Below are 20,528 nucleotides of genomic sequence, written 5' to 3' on the forward strand. Positions count from 1 at the left end.
TCTAGTTTTATCAAAATGAAGTGTATTCAAGTTTTTGCATATTTTCGGTATATTTTCCAACAAATAGATTTATTTTGGGGTCATGGTGGTCATACAGTTTCTTGCGGATTTCTCAGTTTTTAAGGCGCAGTCACACCCTGCAGTCGTCGGGTCGGGTTTTCCACGGTGCGCACGGTCGTTTAAGCGGTGCATTTTTCCTTTATCTTTGGCATTTAATCAAGTATATAAATTAAATTGAGTGAAAAGAACAACAATAAATTTAATGTGAATAATACAACTAATGTTGCAAGTGCCAATCAGTGTTGACCGCACAAGAATACAACTACAGTGTGCGCTATTTGCAGTGGCAACTAGAGATGAGCGATATTGCGACTTTTTGAGTCACTGTGTCAATTGTGCCTGTGATTCTTCGGCTTTTCACACATCGGTTGGCAAAAGTTTCCGATCCGAGAAAAAAGAATAGCATAAATAAATAACAACGCTATTAATAGTGTTGTTCGTTTCACTTTCGGTTTTTAATTGCTTGTGAAAAGTCACAGGTACACAATATTAATTCGCTCATCTCTGGTGTGCTCGTCGCCGTGTCTGTGAGGTGGGCGTGACAGAGACGTCGACACTGACGACGTCGACGACGGCTGGAAGCACAGTCAAAGTGAAATGCATAGAAGAAAGACGGGATTAAAAATACAGTAAAATAAAAGCGCAGCACAACGAAAAAAAAGCTTCTTGCAAAATTGCTTGTTCTCTCTCTCTCTCTGTCTGTATCTTACATACTCTCTTTTTGTGTGTTTCCAGCTTAAAGGCCAACAAAATCGCAAGTTGTGCAAAAGTGTTTGTGAAGTGTGTTGTGTCAGTGTTTGTAAAGAGTAAAGTGCGGCAACAACAACAACAACGACTGCAACAACAACGACAAACCACAACGACGAAAGAGCGCAACTCCGACAACCCAAAATTCTGCCTGCAGATGTGGACATAGGAAAAAAAAAACATAATAAGAAAGCAATAAGCAAAAAACAACAAAAAAAAACTGCTCTGTTGGCTTAACGGACTTCGCGTCGTTGTCTTGATACAAAAGGTGAGGCCTTAAAAATGAATAATGTTGCGAAACTTGACATTGCAGCACAATAGCAGTGTACGCACACACACAATTATTTACTGCATGTGTGTGGTTGTTTGTGCGTGTGTATGTGAGTTGCAGATAAGCCGCATTCTCTCTGATAATAACAGCTGAAGAAGTTGCGTAGTCTTTGGAGTTAGTGTGTCACTTTGAGACTCGTCAGCTAAGGGAAAAATGCATTAGACTATAAATAAATCAACGATTTGTACACAAAGCGAATAACGCGCGATAGCAAATCAGCTGCCAGGAATCCCATAAAACAAAAAGCTGACTAGTTTTTTTCGTTTGGGTAACTAACTTGTTTTTGCCTTAGGCGAGCAATGCGGCATCGTCAACCAATAATAATTAATTTATTTAAGCTATCTTATTTGCAAAGCATGTATTCTTTTTTTCGTTTATAAATATTTTGCGCCACTTATCAGAAGTAAACATTCGACATTTATAAGTCCACATTTCCCTTGCTCTTTCTCTCTTCTGGTGTAGCTATCTCGCTCCCACAGAGTGCTCATCTCTCCTTTCTCTCTCTCTCTCTTTTGTGTTCTGCTTTGCGCGTATCTTCTAATTACACAGTCACAACTTAATGAATTCTTCGCTTTGTACAGTCTTTCAAGTGTGTGTGTGTGTATGAGTGTGTGAGTGTGCATACCGGCTATGAATCATAACGGTTAAAACGCTTGTGGTGAATTGCTGCCTGTCTTTTGCCTTTATAATCACAAGAATTGCGTATACTACGCATTTTTGTCAACATTGTTGCGCAGCATCTCTTCGTCTTTTTTTTTCTCTTGGCACCCAACAATAACAATGCCAATGAACTCTTTTTGGCAATCATCAACAAACAGCAACACGGCAAATAAACTTTCACTTGCCCGGCCCATTGAGAGAGATAAATGGCATAAGATAGCCACGCTGCCAATTGGCCAATATCCATGACGTGCCACGCACTCAAGATACAACACAAAATAAATCGAAGCAGTCAATTAAAAATGACAGCGCAACGATTGCAAAGAGAAAAAAGTGAAAAGCAATCAAAAACAAAATAAACTTAAACCAAAATAAAACGAAATGATGATAATAATGAGCCCATTATGGTTTATAAAATAACAAGAAAAACACCCACATGCTGCTGATCAGCCGGCGAATGTGACGTCATTAAATGGCAACGCCATAATTGGCAACTTGCCAGCCCACCAGGCAACATGTTGCCAAAGCAAGATGACGATCAAGACAAACTGGCTGGCAACATTTGTATATAAGTATGTTGTTTGTTTGCTTAGCGACATTTTTATGACTGCCTGCGTCTCTTGTGGCTTGGCGTTAAATGACAGATGCTGCATAAAAAAAAGAAACAGTCGTAAATAAATGTGCTGCGAAAAATTAGGAAAATCAGCAAGCAAGCAAAAAAACATGAAAGAAGGCAGCTGTTGATGACGGGAGTCATGATGAGATCGAATTACCTGGTGTTAAGTGTGGAAGTTTAGCAAACATCGTGGGTGGTTGATCTATAAAAAAACCAAACCGAACTTTAAATGCGCTGCTCTATATACTTAATCAGTATAAGAGTCTATTGCATGGATTGATTTGCAATTAACTTTTATTGATTGTTTGACAATTTAACGTATTATGAATAGTGTTGGACTAAACTTTAAAACTTTGAAAAAATTCAAATTATCGTAATGCTTTTTGTCATATTTTTTGTCCTCTGTCCTTTTAATTGCAATTTGTCTGTTTAATCAATAGGTAAATTGTATAATTAATAATAAATCACAGAAATAGCAGTTTCCCAATGAGCCCTGCTATTATATATAACATCTTTTCAGTTTGTTTGACTTAACATATTTATTGAGGGAAAAATAGTTCCAAAATTTTATATTTTACGCGACACTATTCTCTTTCAAAATCAACTTTAAATATTTAATTAAATTGACAACTCTTTTGTTTTTGAAAATAACTTCCTTGAGTTTACAGCACTGTAATTTAACAGCATGTTGAGCTTCTGTTAAGGTTAAGCACTGCTTAATAGTAAAATGTGGTTCTGCTACCTATTCCCTGATGGCGCCACAGTAATAAATTACAATCTTGTTGGCTTTTCGGCCATATACACAGATTATATAGTATTGGTGCAACCGCATGACGTCACTGACCGCACAGTTCAATGCCTGGCCCCAGACACCCAAAGCCTTCCCCTTCCCCCTCTGCTCTCTTTGCGAAAACTATGACAAAGCGCTTAGCTCGACGACGAGCACTTGAGTCTCTAAGCATGCATTAAAGCTAAAGCGAATATCAGAAGTAAAACGAGACAGTCGAAAGAAATAAAAACAACGAAAGAGCAATAAACAATGCACAAAAAGCGAGGCGACTTTTAGCATTGATTGTTTTTGGTCTTTTAACAACAAATGGTGCGCCATTATGTGTTGCACTCAAGCTCCCCCCACTCCCCGCAAAGCCCCTGAATACCCTCCACTAAAAACAGCTTCAAATTTCAACGAGTTGCGAACTGTTTTGCTTTTACCCCATAATTTTGCCCAAAGGGGTATAAAAAGGGGCATATAATTTAAAAAATACATTTTATTTGAATGAAAATCTAAAACTCATAAATAATTTAAATTTCCCAATTTTCTTTCTTTTCCTAAAATGAATAATATTACATTTGTACTATACCATTTTCTTAATAGAACTTATAGTATTTATTCTTTGCTGTATAATAATGTCAGAATCTGTAAGAAATATTTTTAGCAAATATGTAATGCTTATTTAAAAAATACATTTTATTTTATTGAAAATATATATTAAATTCATAAATAATTTAAATTATCCAATTATTATTTCATTAATATTAAATTAATGTTTACTATACCATTTTCGTAATAGAACTTAGAATATTTAATCTTCATTTGTTGTAACATAATTTCATACATTTATTACGCGTATTTTGCAGTCGAGCTCACTCGACTTTAGCTTTGTTACTTGCCTTATTTGCTATTCCTCATCAGCGGCCCTTGTTGCAGTAGCAGCTGTGGCTTATGTTGCAAGCTCCACGCACACACACACACACACATACACAGATTACAGTGAACACTCGAATATGCGCTGTTGACGTCACGTGTCAACTTTCACTTAAATGTAGAGCTTCAAGCGCGTGTTTTAATTACACCGATTGCTTCATTGAATTTTCTATGTTTTCTTTTTGTTGGCTTTTTGCAATTTTTTGATAGCACCTCTTGGGTTTAATGTCTTATTTTTTGTGTGCTTCGAAAGTTTTTTGAAGACAACGCCGAATATAGAAAGTCAGAGTTAGAGAGAAAGAAGGAAAGAATGTTTGTATGCAAATACGATTGGCATCGGAATTTCTAATTAGTTGACGTGTTTGATTCGCCACAAAATTCCACAACAAAATGTTTGCAAAACAAGCCACTGCTGTTTACAGTTAACAATTTACAAGGTATTCAGTGCACCTTATCAGTTAGCTAATTTGTTAGTTTTCTATTTATAAAAATTCCGTTTGAAAACATATTGATAATAAGTTTGTCGGTAGCATCGGTTAACGAGTTCCGGCTGCTGACTTTGTTAATTAGTTGAAGACACAACAAAATTCAACTATTTCCAACTATAAGTAACCACTTTCTTAATTATAAATAGAAATAAACGAGTGACTAACTGTGGTTTTCACTGTATCCTAAATTATAGTGTATTATTTTAGCGATAAACATCTGGAATTACAACTAATTAAAGTTCTTGCATCCATTTATAATTATACTAAAAAAAAGGGAGGAATGTGAGGTGGCAATGCGTAGGCGTTGCCTCCAGTTTATGCCACTTTGTTGTTGCATGACACTAATATAATATGCGATGTGTCATTGCCACACTTTTTACACCGCGTAACTCACGTCATTTACAAGTTCCATCCACTCGCATCGTGCTGTAAAACATGAATATTCATTTGGTTTTTAAATAAATCCATTAAACCACGAAAGGAATGGCATCGGAAAATAGCAGAAGTGTTTGGATGAGGTTTATTAGTGACGTCTTTTAATGCTTTATTTAAGCAATCGATTTTTGTCAATTGAACCCTGACCTTAAAATGTGCTTCTGCATGCCTCTTGTTATATGAAATAATAGTAATACAGAATAATTACTATGTAGTACAGAGAAAATAGCATAAGGTTGACTATAATATCAGGGCTCACTCACAAAAGACACAAATAAAATACTTGTATGAAATATATTTAGTACCGTAATTTGTATAAAATATTCTTTGACCAGAAGTACTTTACAATCCAAAAAAAAAGAAGTTTCTTTGTGTAGCTCATAATTATAAATAGGATTTGTTTCTGTATTCCAAGAACTTGTGTCCCTCTAAATTTCTTGGTAAAACAAATTTTGATTTAACTAGAAACGATAAGAACTTTTGAAAATCAAGTATAGTTAAAAATAAAACTAAATAACTTGTTTGAATTTATAATCAAATAAAATTTGGGAAAATTATAGAATTCCCCAATTTTGAATAATGAGTTAAACTCATTTTCTTCATTTAGTTATATAATAAATATGATATAATAATATACAGATGATAACAATAGGGCCGAGGTCTCCGTCTATTGGCAAAACGTTCACATTTTGAATTATTTAATAAATTCATTTATGGCAAGTGGCAACTTAATTATGCTTATGATAATGAGATCTATCGTTGCTTTGTCGAGCTGATCGGAATCTTTCTGGCTGTCCACTTGTTTATTTGTTTATTTGCATTGAAGCACATTCGTATGCATATTTGCTGATTAAACAAGTTGCGAGTGGAAAAAAGGGTGAGCTAGAGAAAGAGAGCACAAAGTGGTGGCAAAGAGGAAGTGAGAGAAAGAGAGAGAGAGAGTGTTGGGGTAGCTAGTGTTTACAAAGCAAATGTCAAACAGATGTTTTGCTGCTTGGCATTTCGAATATGTTTTTATTGTTTTAGTTGTGCGTTGGCTTATCAAGAGAGAGAGCCCCCTTCAACAATGGCAAATAATTATAACTCTAATCTGCTTTTATTTTCGGCCAGCACTCAAGTGAGCAACTTAATTATTTGCCACTTTTTTGGCGACCTTGCCTTGATCTGGAAATGGAACTGGTAACGAAAGCAAAGCTAGTAAAACGAAATGAAATGGAATAAATTCAGTTGCCTTGTCGTGCGCATTTCGTCTGCTAATGAATTAAACATGAAAAGCGGCCAAATCGATTTTAATTTATTTAATAGGTCACAACACCAACAAGACTAACAACAATGTCAAAGAATAAATAAATGCGAAGACGACAACGAGACACGCACTTTTTTCCCACCTCCACATGCGTGGCAACATGTCGCAGCAACATTTTAAGCCGCTTGGCAACATCCCAAAACAGTTTAACATTAACAGTGCTCGTTTGCCTTAACAGCTCTGCAATGTAAACGGAATGATTAACAGCACAGACGAATGTAAACAGTAGCTTAAAGTGTAAACAGCACTGTAAAGTGTAAACAGTTGCTTAAATTGCCTTTTACGGAACTGGTCTAGTTATGTGTCGAGTTAGGCAAGCTAGACTGTACTCTATACTGTAGGCAGCCAACGAGGAGACAAGTAAAGTAGAAGCAAAACCGGCCCAACCACTTGATACAAAGTTCAAGGACACTTTTGCAGTCTGCACAGCGGCAAAGTTGCGTGAATTACACTCTGGCATGTAGTTGTTGCCTCTGCAGTTGTCGCTAGCTCTGTTGTCGTGGTGGGCGACAAGGCGTGCATGCTTTGTGTGTGTGTGTGTGTGTGAATGCGAATGTGTGTGTCTGTATGGTAAGTGAAAACTGTCACTTGGCAAAAAAACACTCTCAGAGGGCCACAAGACGACGACGACGGCGAAGACGCCCGTTTTATGTGTTCGCTCTTGTTCAAGTTTTGGGGGCGGTGCACCGAGCTTGCCCCGAAGTTGAACTTTTACTTTTCGTTGACAAGTGCGAAATGTTGTAGTGCATTGTTGGCAAGCTCTTCGCGCTTTAAACAGCTGGCTAAACAGCAAACACAAAAAAGATTTCATCGCATAGTTGCACAGCCAAACATTTAGGAAGAGAAATAATGAGAAGAGATAAAATCCCATTTTAGCATAAGCTTGTAAGGCTCCATTGAACCGCAAAATATTGAACAAAGAAACCTTATTTATCTGCTAGAGTTTGGGGAATTTACAATGAAAGTAAAAGAATTTTACTATTAGAAAGTAAATCTTTCTAGATTGAAGCGCTCAGTTGAACAGCACAACTTTCATGAATGCAAATGAGTTTGAATCAAGCAAAAAATAAAGTTCATTTAGTCTCGTGTGTAATAAATCAAACGGAAGTTGATTAATTAAACCCAAAAAAAGTATAAACTTGACTTAATGAGTGAACAGTAGTTGCCATAAAATCAATAAAAGTGAAAATAAAAAGCCAACTAAAATATTAATTGAAAACTCAAAAGCTAAGCAAAATTATTTGATGTGTAATTTGAAAAATGTACAATAAAATGAAAAGCGAACAAAGAATTTATATAGGAGTATATTAAATAGGACGTTAGGACATAACAGGAAATTTGAAATAATTTAAAAAGAAGTCACTTGAGGTGACTTATTCAAAATAAAACCCAAATTAAAATATAAAATTTGGAGAGCATTTAAGTTATTTAAACGAAAAGCTATTTGATTTTTTTTTTAGAGAAGTATATGAATTTTAAAAAGGCTATAGTTTAAATAAAAGTATATTGGTTAAATTTAACGAAAGTGTCAAATAATTTTAAAAGAAGTTTTTATTTATTATTTCTATTAAAACATAAAATAATAATAGAAATTTGCATAAACAAAATAAATGAGAAGCCTTTCAATGCTTATATTTTATTATGCGTATGTATGTAGGTGTTATATTCACTACGTATTGTTCCACTGTGCCACAACAAAACTAATCACGATGCACAATTTACAGTTACTTTATTCCATCCCCGTTTTGTTTGTTTCTTTTACGTTTTCATGCACTTGGAGCAGTGTCAGGTGTTCGCAGAAAGCTAACGAGCATTAGCTTTGTCTGCCTTGCCTTCTTCTTCTTCTTCTTCTGCCTTGCCTTCTAAATGTGTGTGTGTGTGTGTGTGTATGTATGTGTTGTATGTGTTGGTGTCGTATGCGGCTTTTAACCCTTGGCCCTCAGCTGCGTTCCAGACAGACAAAGAAAAATTGAGAGCAAGAAAGAGAGGGAGAGGGAGAAAAGTGCTGCGAGGGTTGCTGCTGTTGTTTCTTCATTAAGTTTGCACGCTCATAAATCTCGCACTTGGCAGCTGGACGCGGATGCGGATAACGGATGCGGATTGCAGCCAAATGTTTTGTGTCTCCGCAACCAAAATTGCTGCTTCCTTTGTGTTGTCCGTCCAACTTCGATCGACTTTTGCCGGGTGCTGCTTTTAATGCCCGGCCGGAGTTTTGAAGTGTCGACGCCACTTGAACACATGCCGCGCTCACGCCACGGCAAAGTTGCATGCCCCATCAGATGCTTCCCCGTGCCCCTGCCCAGCCTGCCACACAGCTGTCAAGTGTCGGAAGTCTGAGCGTATCTTTTGAGCCCCTTCGGGCCACCATTGCCAAGGGCAACTGTCACGTTGTGGTCTCTTTTGGGGCTGCCACGACTGTTTCTCTTTATTCGTTTCTGGTTTCCCGTTTATGGCCTAATCAGCAAACTAAACACGTTTGCGGCTTTCTCAACAATTTCAACTGAGGTTGGGGTCCCAATTTTCATTACAATTACCTGAGGTCGCCAAGAGTCCTGTGTTTTTTCAATGGAACATCGCACAACATTTCTATTTCGCTCTTTGCCCATTTCCAGCTACTTTGGTGTTTACCTAGCTCTTCTCGCTTTTGCTTCGCTTCGCTCAAAGCCAAATATTGATTAATTTGTCGTAGCGAAACACATAAATAACAAAGCAAAATTGCGACAGACGAGTGAACTCGACACTGAGCTACTCGTTAGCTGTCTTTATGAGATGTTAAATGTTGGGTGCAATGAACAACATTAAAATATAGTTGGGAAAAAGTAAAAGTATTTCATCAACTGCAACTGAATTTAATAACTTTTGTAATTAAACAGTTGAAGCTTAACATTTCAATGACTGTTGCAAGCGTTGCCATAAATTATCATACTCTCTTTTACACATTTTCAATTGTCACAGCTTATAAAGACATTTGCAATTTGAGTGCTCGCTACGTAGAACATTAGATACTCTTAAAGATAATTTACTTTAAGCTTGCAATTTATGGCTTCAATTTACAAAAGCAGATCGCTTTCTATAACTTATCGAGATGCAATTATTTTTTCGTAATAAAAGAAGAAAAACGATCAAAATTGGAGTAGTCAACGACCCGACGTCTGCAACGTGGCCAATTTAATTCCATAACTGTGGTAAAATGTGTGTAATAATCTTGTGGATCATTTCGATTGCGTGGCATTTTCGCTGTTTTCATTTTTCCGGCCTCGTTTTTCACTTCGCAGGCCCATTAATTTGACGCTTGAGTGCGTGTAAATCTTAATTAAACAACTTTTATGAACTATGAAAAATTGGCAACAACAAAAACGAGATGCCACCATCACTTTTATGACGCGTTTTTCTTCCCTAACAATCTGTTGTTGTCTCTGTGGATTTACTCGAAGTATTTGAATACGTGGTAATCATGGGATAGAAAGATACGAAAACTTTGTGTGTAAAGTTCATATTTTAACTGTCATAGATTATAGAGCGAATTCAAAATGAAACATCGAAATTTAAGGACTGCATTTCATAGTATTTCATAATTTTATAAGATTATCGGGTATTAAGAATAGTTTGGGTATCTTTCTCTTGGGTATCTTAGAGTCGAGCACATTCACTTAAAAAATTTCCAACTTTTTTGTTGTTGTTGTCATAATTTTTAGTTGTTGATTTTTGGGTGCAACAACCGAAGAGTCAAGGCGCACCTGTTCATTGGCCAGACAACCACAAGCGCGTGCCCCTCCCTGACTCACCCTGTGTCTCCCACCCTGACTCACCCTGTACTCGTAGAGAAGCTACACCTCAGTGACTGTCTCGATGTCTGCTGTTTGCTTCTCTGTTGTCAGGCCAAGTTTGGTGGCGCGTGTGCGAACACAAATATAATAAATAGTTGGATTCATTTTGCAGCCATTTACGGCAATTCACATGCTTATAGTGTTGTCATTTATTGTATTTGTTTAACAAGTGAAATTCAATTATAATTATATGCGAATTTCTAGTGTCGCACATCCTCCAGACACAAGTGGGCGAATAGGAATTGGAATTGGAATTGGAATTCGAATTGGGATTGGATTGCCTGTTGGATTGGATTGCTGCGAGTTGGGTTGGGTTGCCTTTTGGTTCGCTATCTTCTCTCTCTCTCTCTCTCTCTCTTTCTATATGCGTAGGCAGCGGCAAAAACTGATACGACAACAGTCAGAACAACGACAACAACAAAAAACAACAACAACTACAAAGAGCAGTCGATGGCGACGCCAACGCACATATTTCCTGTGCCGGCTTATCGATTTCTAGTTTGACGTAGTAACGATTCAGCTTCGTTATACTATATCATTTAATGTATGTGCACAAAAATACCTAGACTATGTCATTTTCAGCCATAGGGATGTTCACTGTCATTCATTATTCCATTATATGATTTCCACCGAATTTCAGATCAAGTTTTTATTAGCAAATAAATAAAAATTGAGCTCTAATTGCGTCCCGTGATAGCGTGTGTAAATTGATTTATGAATCATTTCCAAAATAATATTACACAAAACATACACATTAGAAGTAAGCAAGAGCTTGCTCGACTTTGAGTTACACGTAATTTAAGAGAATTTTAAATACACAAAATTGAGAAAGAACTTGATTTAGATATACTCAATTGTCACTCAGCTATTATACCCTTTGCACTATTTGCTTAACGGGTATAAATACAAACAACTCTTCAATTCCAAGATCAATATGCCAGAATCTCTCTCATTCTCAGTCTATCTGTCTCGCTCGCTGTCTCTTATCATTAGCGACAAGCGTTATTGATAACAATTAAGAGTTTTTCGTCGTCTCTAATGAAACTTTCCAATTATAACTGCCATATATATATTTTTGTTGGTGTTGGTGTTGTAATTGTTGTGTTAAGACTATTAACAAACAAAAAAAAAGTTCCATCAATTTCTGGGAGCTAAGAAAGTGTTAAAATTGATTACGACGCATTGTTTGGAAGTCTCTTTGTTCCCACAATTAAACACGCTCTCGAAGCTTGAAGGTTGTGGAATAAAAGAAAAAGAATTCAAAAGGCATTAAAGTGCAGTTTGATGATGATGAACGGTGTAGTGAACAGTGTACAGTGTACAGTGTACAGAGTACAGTGAATACCCCCAATGTAGGCGACATTGATTTGTCATAGTTTTCCCATTGCATTTGCAAATGTCATCGTTTTCAGTTTCCAATAATTTGGTTTCGCAAAAAAGGTCAAATTGGTTTTTTACTTTGCGTCGTCGTCGTCGTCGTCTGAGCAACCAAACAAAATGCCAAATGTCATGCTCAATGGAACAGCAGACAAAAGAGAGAAGAAGAGAGGGAGAAAGAGAGAGAGAGAAACAACTTTGGGAACCGTTGCACTTGGTGGCCAACACAGTTTTGACCCAGTTGGCACAACTGCAAAATAAATAAATAAAGAACCGAGGATAGAGAATTGAGAGTTGGAGAAGTCGACGTTTTTAAAGATGACGACAGCGCCGCCTTTGGAGGATTGGCAACAGCAGCAGCAACAGCAGCTACATTAATTAACTTAATTACCTGCGAGGCTATGCGCATTTCATGGCGGATCTGTGGGCATAGCCCGAGTCCTAGACACGCCCTCTTAACAAGCAAAGGTGGCGTCATAACAACAACAACAACACCAACAACGTTATGAGCTAATGGAGTAGTCATAACTCCAAGGCAGAGAGAAAGGCACACATAAATGTTGCCGCAACATGCCACAGCAACATGCGAGCAACAAACCCGTACAAAAAATATCGTAATTCAAATTTATGGCCCAACACACGAATCCCCTTAACGAAAAAAAAACTCTGAGCGTCGATCAAGCTTAAAGTGTGTGCGTGTGTGTGTGAGAGAGAGAGAGAGAGAGTGTGTGTTTGTGATTGGCAGCGGGGGGATGGCGAGATTTGTTGGAGGCAAAACACAACACGTCTTGTGTGTGTAAAACAAAAGCTCAACTGGCAACAAGAGAAACAATAAATATATGACTTATGCTGCTTCTTCCTCCTCTTCTTCTTCGTGTGTGTAAGCCATGTCGAAGCTTAAATACGCTCAACAGCATTTATCAGTAATTGATATCGAAATCAATGTGAGCTATCGATTTTATTTCCAACAAGAAAGAGTATTGTTTACGAAAAGCACAATTAAAGAGGAGAATATTCAAAATGAAATAAAATATCAACGAGATAACATTTCTTGTTTTATACTTTCTTAAATTGCATAACAAAAATAATGTCAAATAAGCGAGTTTTGTTTTGATTTCATTTTTTCACGTTTCTTAAATAAACAACAAATTTTAATTATACTGAGAATTGAAAAATAATAAAAACAAGAGCTTGCTGCCTTTATTTTTTTTAGTTCCATTCTACATTTAATTGCATAAATTGAGAAAATAAATATTTAGTTAGGACACAAAAAAATTATTTTTGGAATGGAAAGAGTGAATTCAAATTTAAAATTTCAATAGACAACAATATTCCTGTATTTTATTACACTTTCTAAGGCAAAGGCTTGGTTGGTGTTAATTTGAATTATATCTAACCTTTTTAAATATGTAAATAATAAAATAATGCATTCTATAGTATATATGTATGTATAAAGAGTATTCAATTTAGAAATGTTTAGTATTTAGGTAATATAATACAAATAAATTTTCACAAATTATCCAAAACAAGGATATTCATACTTATTCTATAATACTAAATACAAAAATATATATATAAATATAATAAATTAGAAAAAGAGCAGAGCAGAATATTCTTACTTATTTCTATATTATTAAATACTAAAATATATAAAAATACAAACATGAAAATAATCAAGAAATAACTTAAAGAAATATTTGAAATATATAATACAAAAAGTTTAGCTAAGAATTTCCTTTGGATGTTGAGTGCAAGTATTGAAATGAAATATGAATGATTGTAGCTTTTATATTATCTCTCATAGTTGAGTATTCAATGCTTTGGTTAGTGAGTGCAAATGCATACAATAGCGGAGTGATAAAAGCTTCGAGGTCCGCTAATGACTGATCCAACTAAAGTGGGGAAGGAACTAGTAATTGTTAAGTGCACAATAAAACAGCTGGCATCTGTATTGTTCCCCCGATTGAATGGAAGGTAACTCTCGCTGTACCCGGAAGAATGGTGCATGGCAAAACAGTTGAGAAAGTAATTATAACCGATGCGTTAGAGTGTAGCTGTGGATTGCAACATGGGGCCGACTGACAATGGGCAAGCATGAAACGTGCCAGTGAAGAATACAAACAAAACCAAGACCAAAAAAAAAAAAAAAAAAATTATGAAAAATACTTATATAAAAAGTAATAAAAAATCATAAACGAGCTTCAATGAGCGCACAGCTTTAAGTGTGTGAGACTGAAAGAGTGAGACAGAGAGAGAAAGAGAGAGAGTGAGACAGATACTTTAGCTCTGACATAACCCATGGTTCAGTTCAGGAAAGTGCAGGAAACGGGAAGGGGCAGCAAGCAGGGATTGGCTGACTCATTGAACAGCTATGGACGTGGACGTGAACGTGGTCGAGGACGAGACTAACCAGAGGCGTACTATAGTTGGAATTCAATTGGCAATGATCGCTTAATGACAACAATTTCAATAATTTCCATCACACAGCAGACTGTACAAATAAAAGTCGCCTCTCAGTGTGACGTTGAATGTTGGAATGTTGTTGTTGCGCTCGTTTAAATGAGCCTCGCTGGAATGAGGCAATGATGGAACGATCTGAGGGAATGAGATGCGCCAGCAAGCTTAAATGAACTTGACAAGCGAGCAAAGAGATTTCTGATTGCTCTCGCAAACTATATAGCGTGACAGCAAGCGATAAAAAAAACACACAGAAATACTAGAGATCTTCTCATAACTGGCAACTTAACCTCAGTCAACACCTGTTGAAGTCTCCAAGTTGTTGTGTTCTTCAATTTATAGCAATTTCTGCTCAGATTTCAGCTTGATTTCTTTTGAATAATTGATCAGTCGATTGTTTTTGACAGGCAGTCTTCTTTGAAAATTGCCGAGCAGAAATTTTAGTTTCAGGCTAAATTCTATTTAAAAACTATTTTTCTGTTTGATGTGAATGATTGATGTAATCATGATCTTAATATTCAATACAAAAGAAATAAACTTAAAAGTAAATAATACAAATAATACTATTTAAAGTAATACACAAATATATGTAAAAAATATGAAAGTTAAATGCTCAAGCATCTATGTTATCTTTGTTCAGCTTGAATTGCGAACCGTTTTATTAAAACTTCTCTTATTGGCGCTATTCTTAGTTGAACAACTGATGTAAATTGAATTCAATTTCGGAACAATTTGAATTATTGCTATTCATACATCTTTTGTAAATTGCTTGATACCTAATCTGCAAAACTGATTTTACTTGAATTTAGTATTTTATAATACCATAGGTAGTATATTTGCTAGATAAAACATTCGAATTGAGTTCTTAAGATATGTTTTAATGGCTGATCTTCTAATCTGCTTCTTTACGCATTTACTTAGTATTTTAAATTACTATAGTTAGTATATTTGATAGAGAAAACATTTCAATTGAATTCTTAAGTCACACACATTTATCGCTAAAGTTTTAAGAGGTTAGTTTGATAGATATATTTTAATGCATAATATGCTAATCTACTTCTTTTCGAATTTACTTAGTATTTTAAATTACTATAGTTAGTATATTTGATAAAGAAAACATTTAAACTGAGTCTTAACTCACCTACATTTATCGCTAAAGTTTTAAGTAGTTAGTTTGATAGACCTAAATTCAAGTGCACAAGATCTCTGCTAAGAATTGTGCTACTTTCACTAGGATTGCGTCTAGATACATCTAGTTGTGTCTAATCTAGATGCAGGCTTTTTAAATGAATTGGGCACAACGATATGGACACACCCGTTTAATGTCCTAGGTGTGCCCTGCGCACATTCTTCTGCCTTCCCCTGCCCCAACACCTTTCTTAAGGGGCCAGCCATGGCGTCATAATAACATTGTTGGCCCAGCTTTTTGTGGTGTCAGCGAAGTCGGCAAGCATCCTGAAGTGGGGCTGCTCGGCATGCCGGTAAATCGGTCAACGTCGTCGTGGGGTCATCATTGGAATCTAGTGCAGCAAGTCAGCGAGCCAAGCAAAACTTCTCTCTATCTCTTCTTATATTCTCCCCCTCTTTCCCCACTCCCCACTCCTCGTCACTCTCTGACTCGCCGTTTGAGTGGAAAATATGTGGTTGCAAACAATTTACGTAAATTAGCGCAATTACAGCTGGCATTCTGGCTCGTTCTGCTCGCGTATCCGACAGATACTTTCTAGTCTACAATCGCAGCCAATGAAACCGGTTTGTCAGTCTTTTAGAGTTTCTGTTTCTGATTTCTGTCTAGTGTTTACTGTTGTGAGATTGCTTTTTTATACCCAACAACCAAAGAAATTTCTAAGGGTATAATCGGTTTGCGATCATGAAGAATAAGCATATAAGTAACAGGAGAAAGCAGCAGATAATCTACAATCAAGATTAACGACCATGTCTAGTTCCTTACTTAAGTATATATTTCAACAGTATCGGTCTTAAGATAGCGCTGTTAATTACAATCGAATCTATGATGCTTATATATCTATATATTTGACTTCAGTTATACTATCATTTAAATTCAATCACATAAATTTATTAAATGAAAGTTTTTCCCATAAAAAGAATTAAAGAACAATTGAATAACATTTAAAAGGCAAGTTTATATTGGTTTTAAATTGAATTATAAATATAATATTACAAATATACCATATTATTGATATGGTATTTTCCATTTTTATCAACAAGAAATCATAGTTATAATTAGCTGATAATTTAAAGAATGGTATAAATAGTGTAATCTCTTTTAAATTGATAGAAATACAAAGTAATTCTTAAAATAAATAAACAGATAATATAAAATTGTTTTATTGCAACCATTGTTGTTATAAATATTGTTTGTTACCTGATACTTTAGAGTCGGGTCCACTCTTCAGAAGCTTTCTTAATTGTATAGTTTTTTAATGGAAGCGTCTGCGGTACCGCACACAAAATTGTGTGGGAAACCATTTCCCAGAAGATACACGAACAACAAACACACGACACACACACAGCAACACATGAACTAAAAGTTAGATAATCCAGTTTTGAACTTTAAAATTGTCTAGCGATTTAGCCAAGTGTGAATAGAACATGCAAAAAGACAGAATTCCGAACCCAGTTACATCAAATCAAATATATAAATTTTATGATTTCTCTTTGTGCTTGCAGATCGTGCAGCATGGAAGTCCAAACGGTGAGCAGTCTGCACAGCACCGCCGCCCTCTTGTCATCGCTGCAGCAGGCGGCGACGAGTAGTCCGAGTCCAAATGGCGGCACGCCCAAGAAGACGGCAGCCAATGCGGGGTCGGCGTCCGCCAAGCAATCCTCAACAGAAGCTGCCATTCTTGAGCAGCTGAACAAGCAACATCAGCAACAGCAGCAGCACAGTCGCGACTGCGATAGTCCGGCCAGCTCCAACTCTGAACTGGAGAAGGAGTTCAATGAGTTGCGCGATCTGAATGGTTCCCTCACTGGCAGCGGCAGTGTTGGCAAATCAAATGGTTCGTTGAGTGGCGCCTCATCGACAAACTCGGCAGCAGCTCCTGGTGCAAATAGTAGCTGCGGGCAACCCCTCAATGGCAGTCCACAGCCATCGGGCGCAGCTGGTGCGGCACAGTTCAAGAAACGCATATCGAGCAGCCGAGCTCCGACACGTAAGGCGCATCGCATCAAGTTCTATCGGAATGGTGATCGCTTCTACCCGGGCATAACCATACCAGTATCAAATGAGCGCTATCGTTCCTTCGAGAGCCTCTACGAGGATCTGACACGACTACTCGAGGAGAATGTTAAGATACCTGGAGCTGTGCGCGCCATCTACACTATGTGCGGCAAGAAGGTGAGTCGAGTGCAATCTTAGTGAGGAACTGGTATTTGGATAAATGTTACTATGCTATGATTATCATCATTGCAAATTAATTACAAAATCCATATAACTACTATAAATTTATAGTGAAAAAAGCAACAATAATTCCAATTGTAAATTTGTTTTAAGCTGTTTTGCTTTATCGGCAATCGATTTAAGCAGACATATCGCCCATCGAATTTGTTCTTGTCCTTGGGCTGAGAAAACAGAAGTATCGATGACCGATTTTCTTTAATTACTTTGTTAATCGAGTACAATAGCAGCGAGTAACATTTTTCATTCGACTAAGGTTGCAGGGTTTTACAAAATATAAGCAATTAACAACTTACAACTCACCTGCTGCGCTTTAACTTGTAGATCACTGCTTTTGACGAGCTGGAGGATGGCCAGAGCTATGTGTGTTCCTGCAATAATGAGAACTTCAAGAAGGTCGAATACAACACGAGTTCACAGCCGCTGGCCAATCTGACGCTGGCCAACAATGGACGCACGACCAATCAGCGACTCGCGAAGCTGCAGCGTCCCGCCTCGCCCCTTAAGAACGGTGCGCTCAACAGCAGCGCATGCAGCAGCAGCGGAGGTGCCGCAGCATTAAATGGTAGCGGAGCTGCCACAAACGGCAGTTGCCCGTTGAACAGTAGTTCGCGATTCAGCGAGCGGGACAGCGTTGTGCATCCACGTATCGTCACACTGATACGGAATGGCACAAAGCCGCGACGAATTATGCGCCTGCTGCTGAACAAACGCAACAGTCCAAGCTTCGATCATGTGCTCACCGCCATCACGCAAGTGGTGCGCCTCGACACAGGATACGTTCGCAAGGTGTTCACCTTGTCGGGAGTGTCGGTCTCACAGCTGGCCGATTTCTTTGGCAAGGAGGATGTCTTTCTCACCTACGGCACCGAGCGAGTGAATACCGCGGAGGATTTCAAGCTGGAGGCGGATGAGCAGCGCGCCATCAATGCCATACGCAAAACGTTGCGCACCGCGGGCACCACATGCAAAGGGCCCAAGCCGAAGATGCCCGTCAAAAGCAAAAAGGCTTTCCCCAGCGAACCGAGCACATTGCCGAGAAGCGAGGGCAATGGCGATCTGCAGCAGCCCACGGCTGAGGATGATCAGGCAACGTTACTTAATAGCGCAGGCATTGAGATTGGTGAATTGCCGGCGGCCATCAGAGACAACTACATACTGGGCAATCTAATTGGCGATGGCAACTTCGCTGTGGTGCTGCGTGTCCAGGAGCGACAGACGGGTTTGCCGTATGCTCTAAAGATCATTGACAAAAGCAAGTGCAAGGGCAAGGAACATTACATCGATGCGGAGGTGCGTGTGATGAAGAAACTGCAGCATCCGCACATCATATCGCTCATCATGGATGTCGATCAGCTGACAAACATGTACCTCGTGCTGGAGTATGTGAGTGGTAAGTTAAGACAAGTTAAAAATAATGTCTCAGCTCTGCCTGTTGCTAATCTCTTTCTTCTCTTTGACAGGTGGCGATCTGTTCGATGCCATTACACAGGTCACACGCTTCTCGGAGAGCCAGTCGCGCACAATGATCCGCCATCTGGGCTCTGCCATGTCTTATTTACATTCCATGGGCATTGTGCACAGAGACATTAAGCCAGAGAATCTGCTGGTAAGCATAAATACCAAATGAGTTTAAAAATGGCTTCAAGAAAAAAAAACGAATTAACCTATATATTATTATTTACATAAAATGCTTACAATTGAATAGATTAGAAAGAGATTGAATCCTTTTTATACCCGTTACTCATAGAAGGCTATTATTTAATTGAAGTTCTATAATTAATTTAATTTCTGTTATGTTGCTAATTATCTCAATATCACGTATATTAGTAGTACAAATGATATTAGTACTTGGTAATTTATACAAAAGCAAAACTACATCTGCACTTTACCCAACAGGTTGAACTGGACGAAGCCGGCAATGTGGTGCAGCTGAAACTCGCCGACTTTGGCTTGGCTTGCGAGGTAACCGAGCCGCTTTACGCCGTCTGTGGCACGCCCACTTATGTGGCACCCGAAATACTGCTAGAAGTAGGCTATGGCTTAAAGGTAATGCGTTCACGCCCGCAAATTTCATAAAATTATCCTATTAACATCATTTCTCTGTTGGCAGATTGACGTTTGGGCTGCCGGCATAATTTTGTATATACTACTCTGTGGATTCCCGCCATTTGTGGCGCCGGATAATCAACAGGAGCCGCTGTTTGATGCCATTATCTCGGGCGTGTACGAGTTTCCTGATCCCTACTGGTCGGACATCGGCGATGGTGTGCGCGATTTAATCGCCAACATGCTGCAATCCGATCCCGATGTGCGCTTTACCAGCGAGGATATCCTAGATCATTATTGGACAATGGTCGATGAGGAGAATTGCGGTGCTGGCGATGTCATTGAAGTTGCCGGTTTAAGTAGATGAATCATGGCTGTTTGGGGTGTTTGAGCCAAATGTTGTTACTGCATTATCGTCATCATCATCATCCCCAATGCCGCTCGTAGTTTTTGTATTATGTAATTTAGCGCTATTATATATAGGCCTTAATTTATTATTTATACATATTAACAAACACACACACCCACACATACATATACATATACATACATATGGTACAGTTTTGGTCGTTAAGCAAGAATAATAATGAACGTGAAGAGAACTTCGGCCAACAACATTAGTAACGTTGTGGTTCCGACACTTTCTCAAAAATTCCAATTTGAACAACCGTTTACGGTTCGCTACTTTATATTCTTTATAACGCAGATATATATATATATATATTTTATAATGGAAGGTACTTGCATACATACTATACATATACATATATTTTAAAGTGTTTTTAATTAGTATTTTAATTGATTACAAATTATGAATAAATGCATGTTGTGTATATTTTCATGAACCTGTTAATTATGTTTTTCGGATGATTTTTGCTTTGTTTAAACGTATATGTATGTTTTGCCTGCACTTGTAATGTAAACGATAAAACGCGATGAAAACAAAAACGAAAAATCCAACATAATATTTAAGCGCATTTATACAGACACCAATAATAAAACTTTAGAAATAAATGCTATATTGAACTAATTGGGCTGATGAACGTGAA

At 37.6% G+C, this 20,528-nt stretch overlaps 1 protein-coding gene across 1 annotated transcript; it reads left to right on the forward strand.

Annotated features, from left to right (window-relative positions):
- Positions 1–123: 123 nt before the first annotated feature.
- Positions 124–20,489, forward strand: LOC132792094 (serine/threonine-protein kinase GA29083). The gene is made up of 7 exons (XM_060801326.1): positions 124–220; positions 796–1,075; positions 16,701–17,370; positions 17,755–18,823; positions 18,894–19,039; positions 19,330–19,479; positions 19,544–20,489. Exons 3-7 carry the CDS (start codon positions 16,711–16,713, stop codon positions 19,844–19,846), a joined length of 2,328 nt encoding a protein of 775 aa, XP_060657309.1. The 5' UTR covers positions 124–220; positions 796–1,075; positions 16,701–16,710; the 3' UTR covers positions 19,847–20,489.
- The last annotated feature ends 39 nt before the right edge of the window (positions 20,490–20,528 follow it).

Source organism: Drosophila nasuta, chromosome 2L (genome assembly GCF_023558535.2).
Source record: "Drosophila nasuta strain 15112-1781.00 chromosome 2L, ASM2355853v1, whole genome shotgun sequence".
Taxonomy (NCBI): Eukaryota; Metazoa; Arthropoda; class Insecta; order Diptera; family Drosophilidae; genus Drosophila; species Drosophila nasuta.

Coding starts and splice junctions, on each gene's coding strand:
- LOC132792094 (XM_060801326.1), top strand. CDS start 16,711: ATGGAAGTCCAAACGGTGAGCAGTCTGCACAGCACCGCCGCCCTCTTG. Junction 18,824..18,893: donor CGTGCTGGAGTATGTGAGTG/GTAAGTTAAGAC, acceptor TCTCTTTGACAG/GTGGCGATCTGTTCGATGCC. Junction 19,480..19,543: donor AAGTAGGCTATGGCTTAAAG/GTAATGCGTTCA, acceptor CTCTGTTGGCAG/ATTGACGTTTGGGCTGCCGG.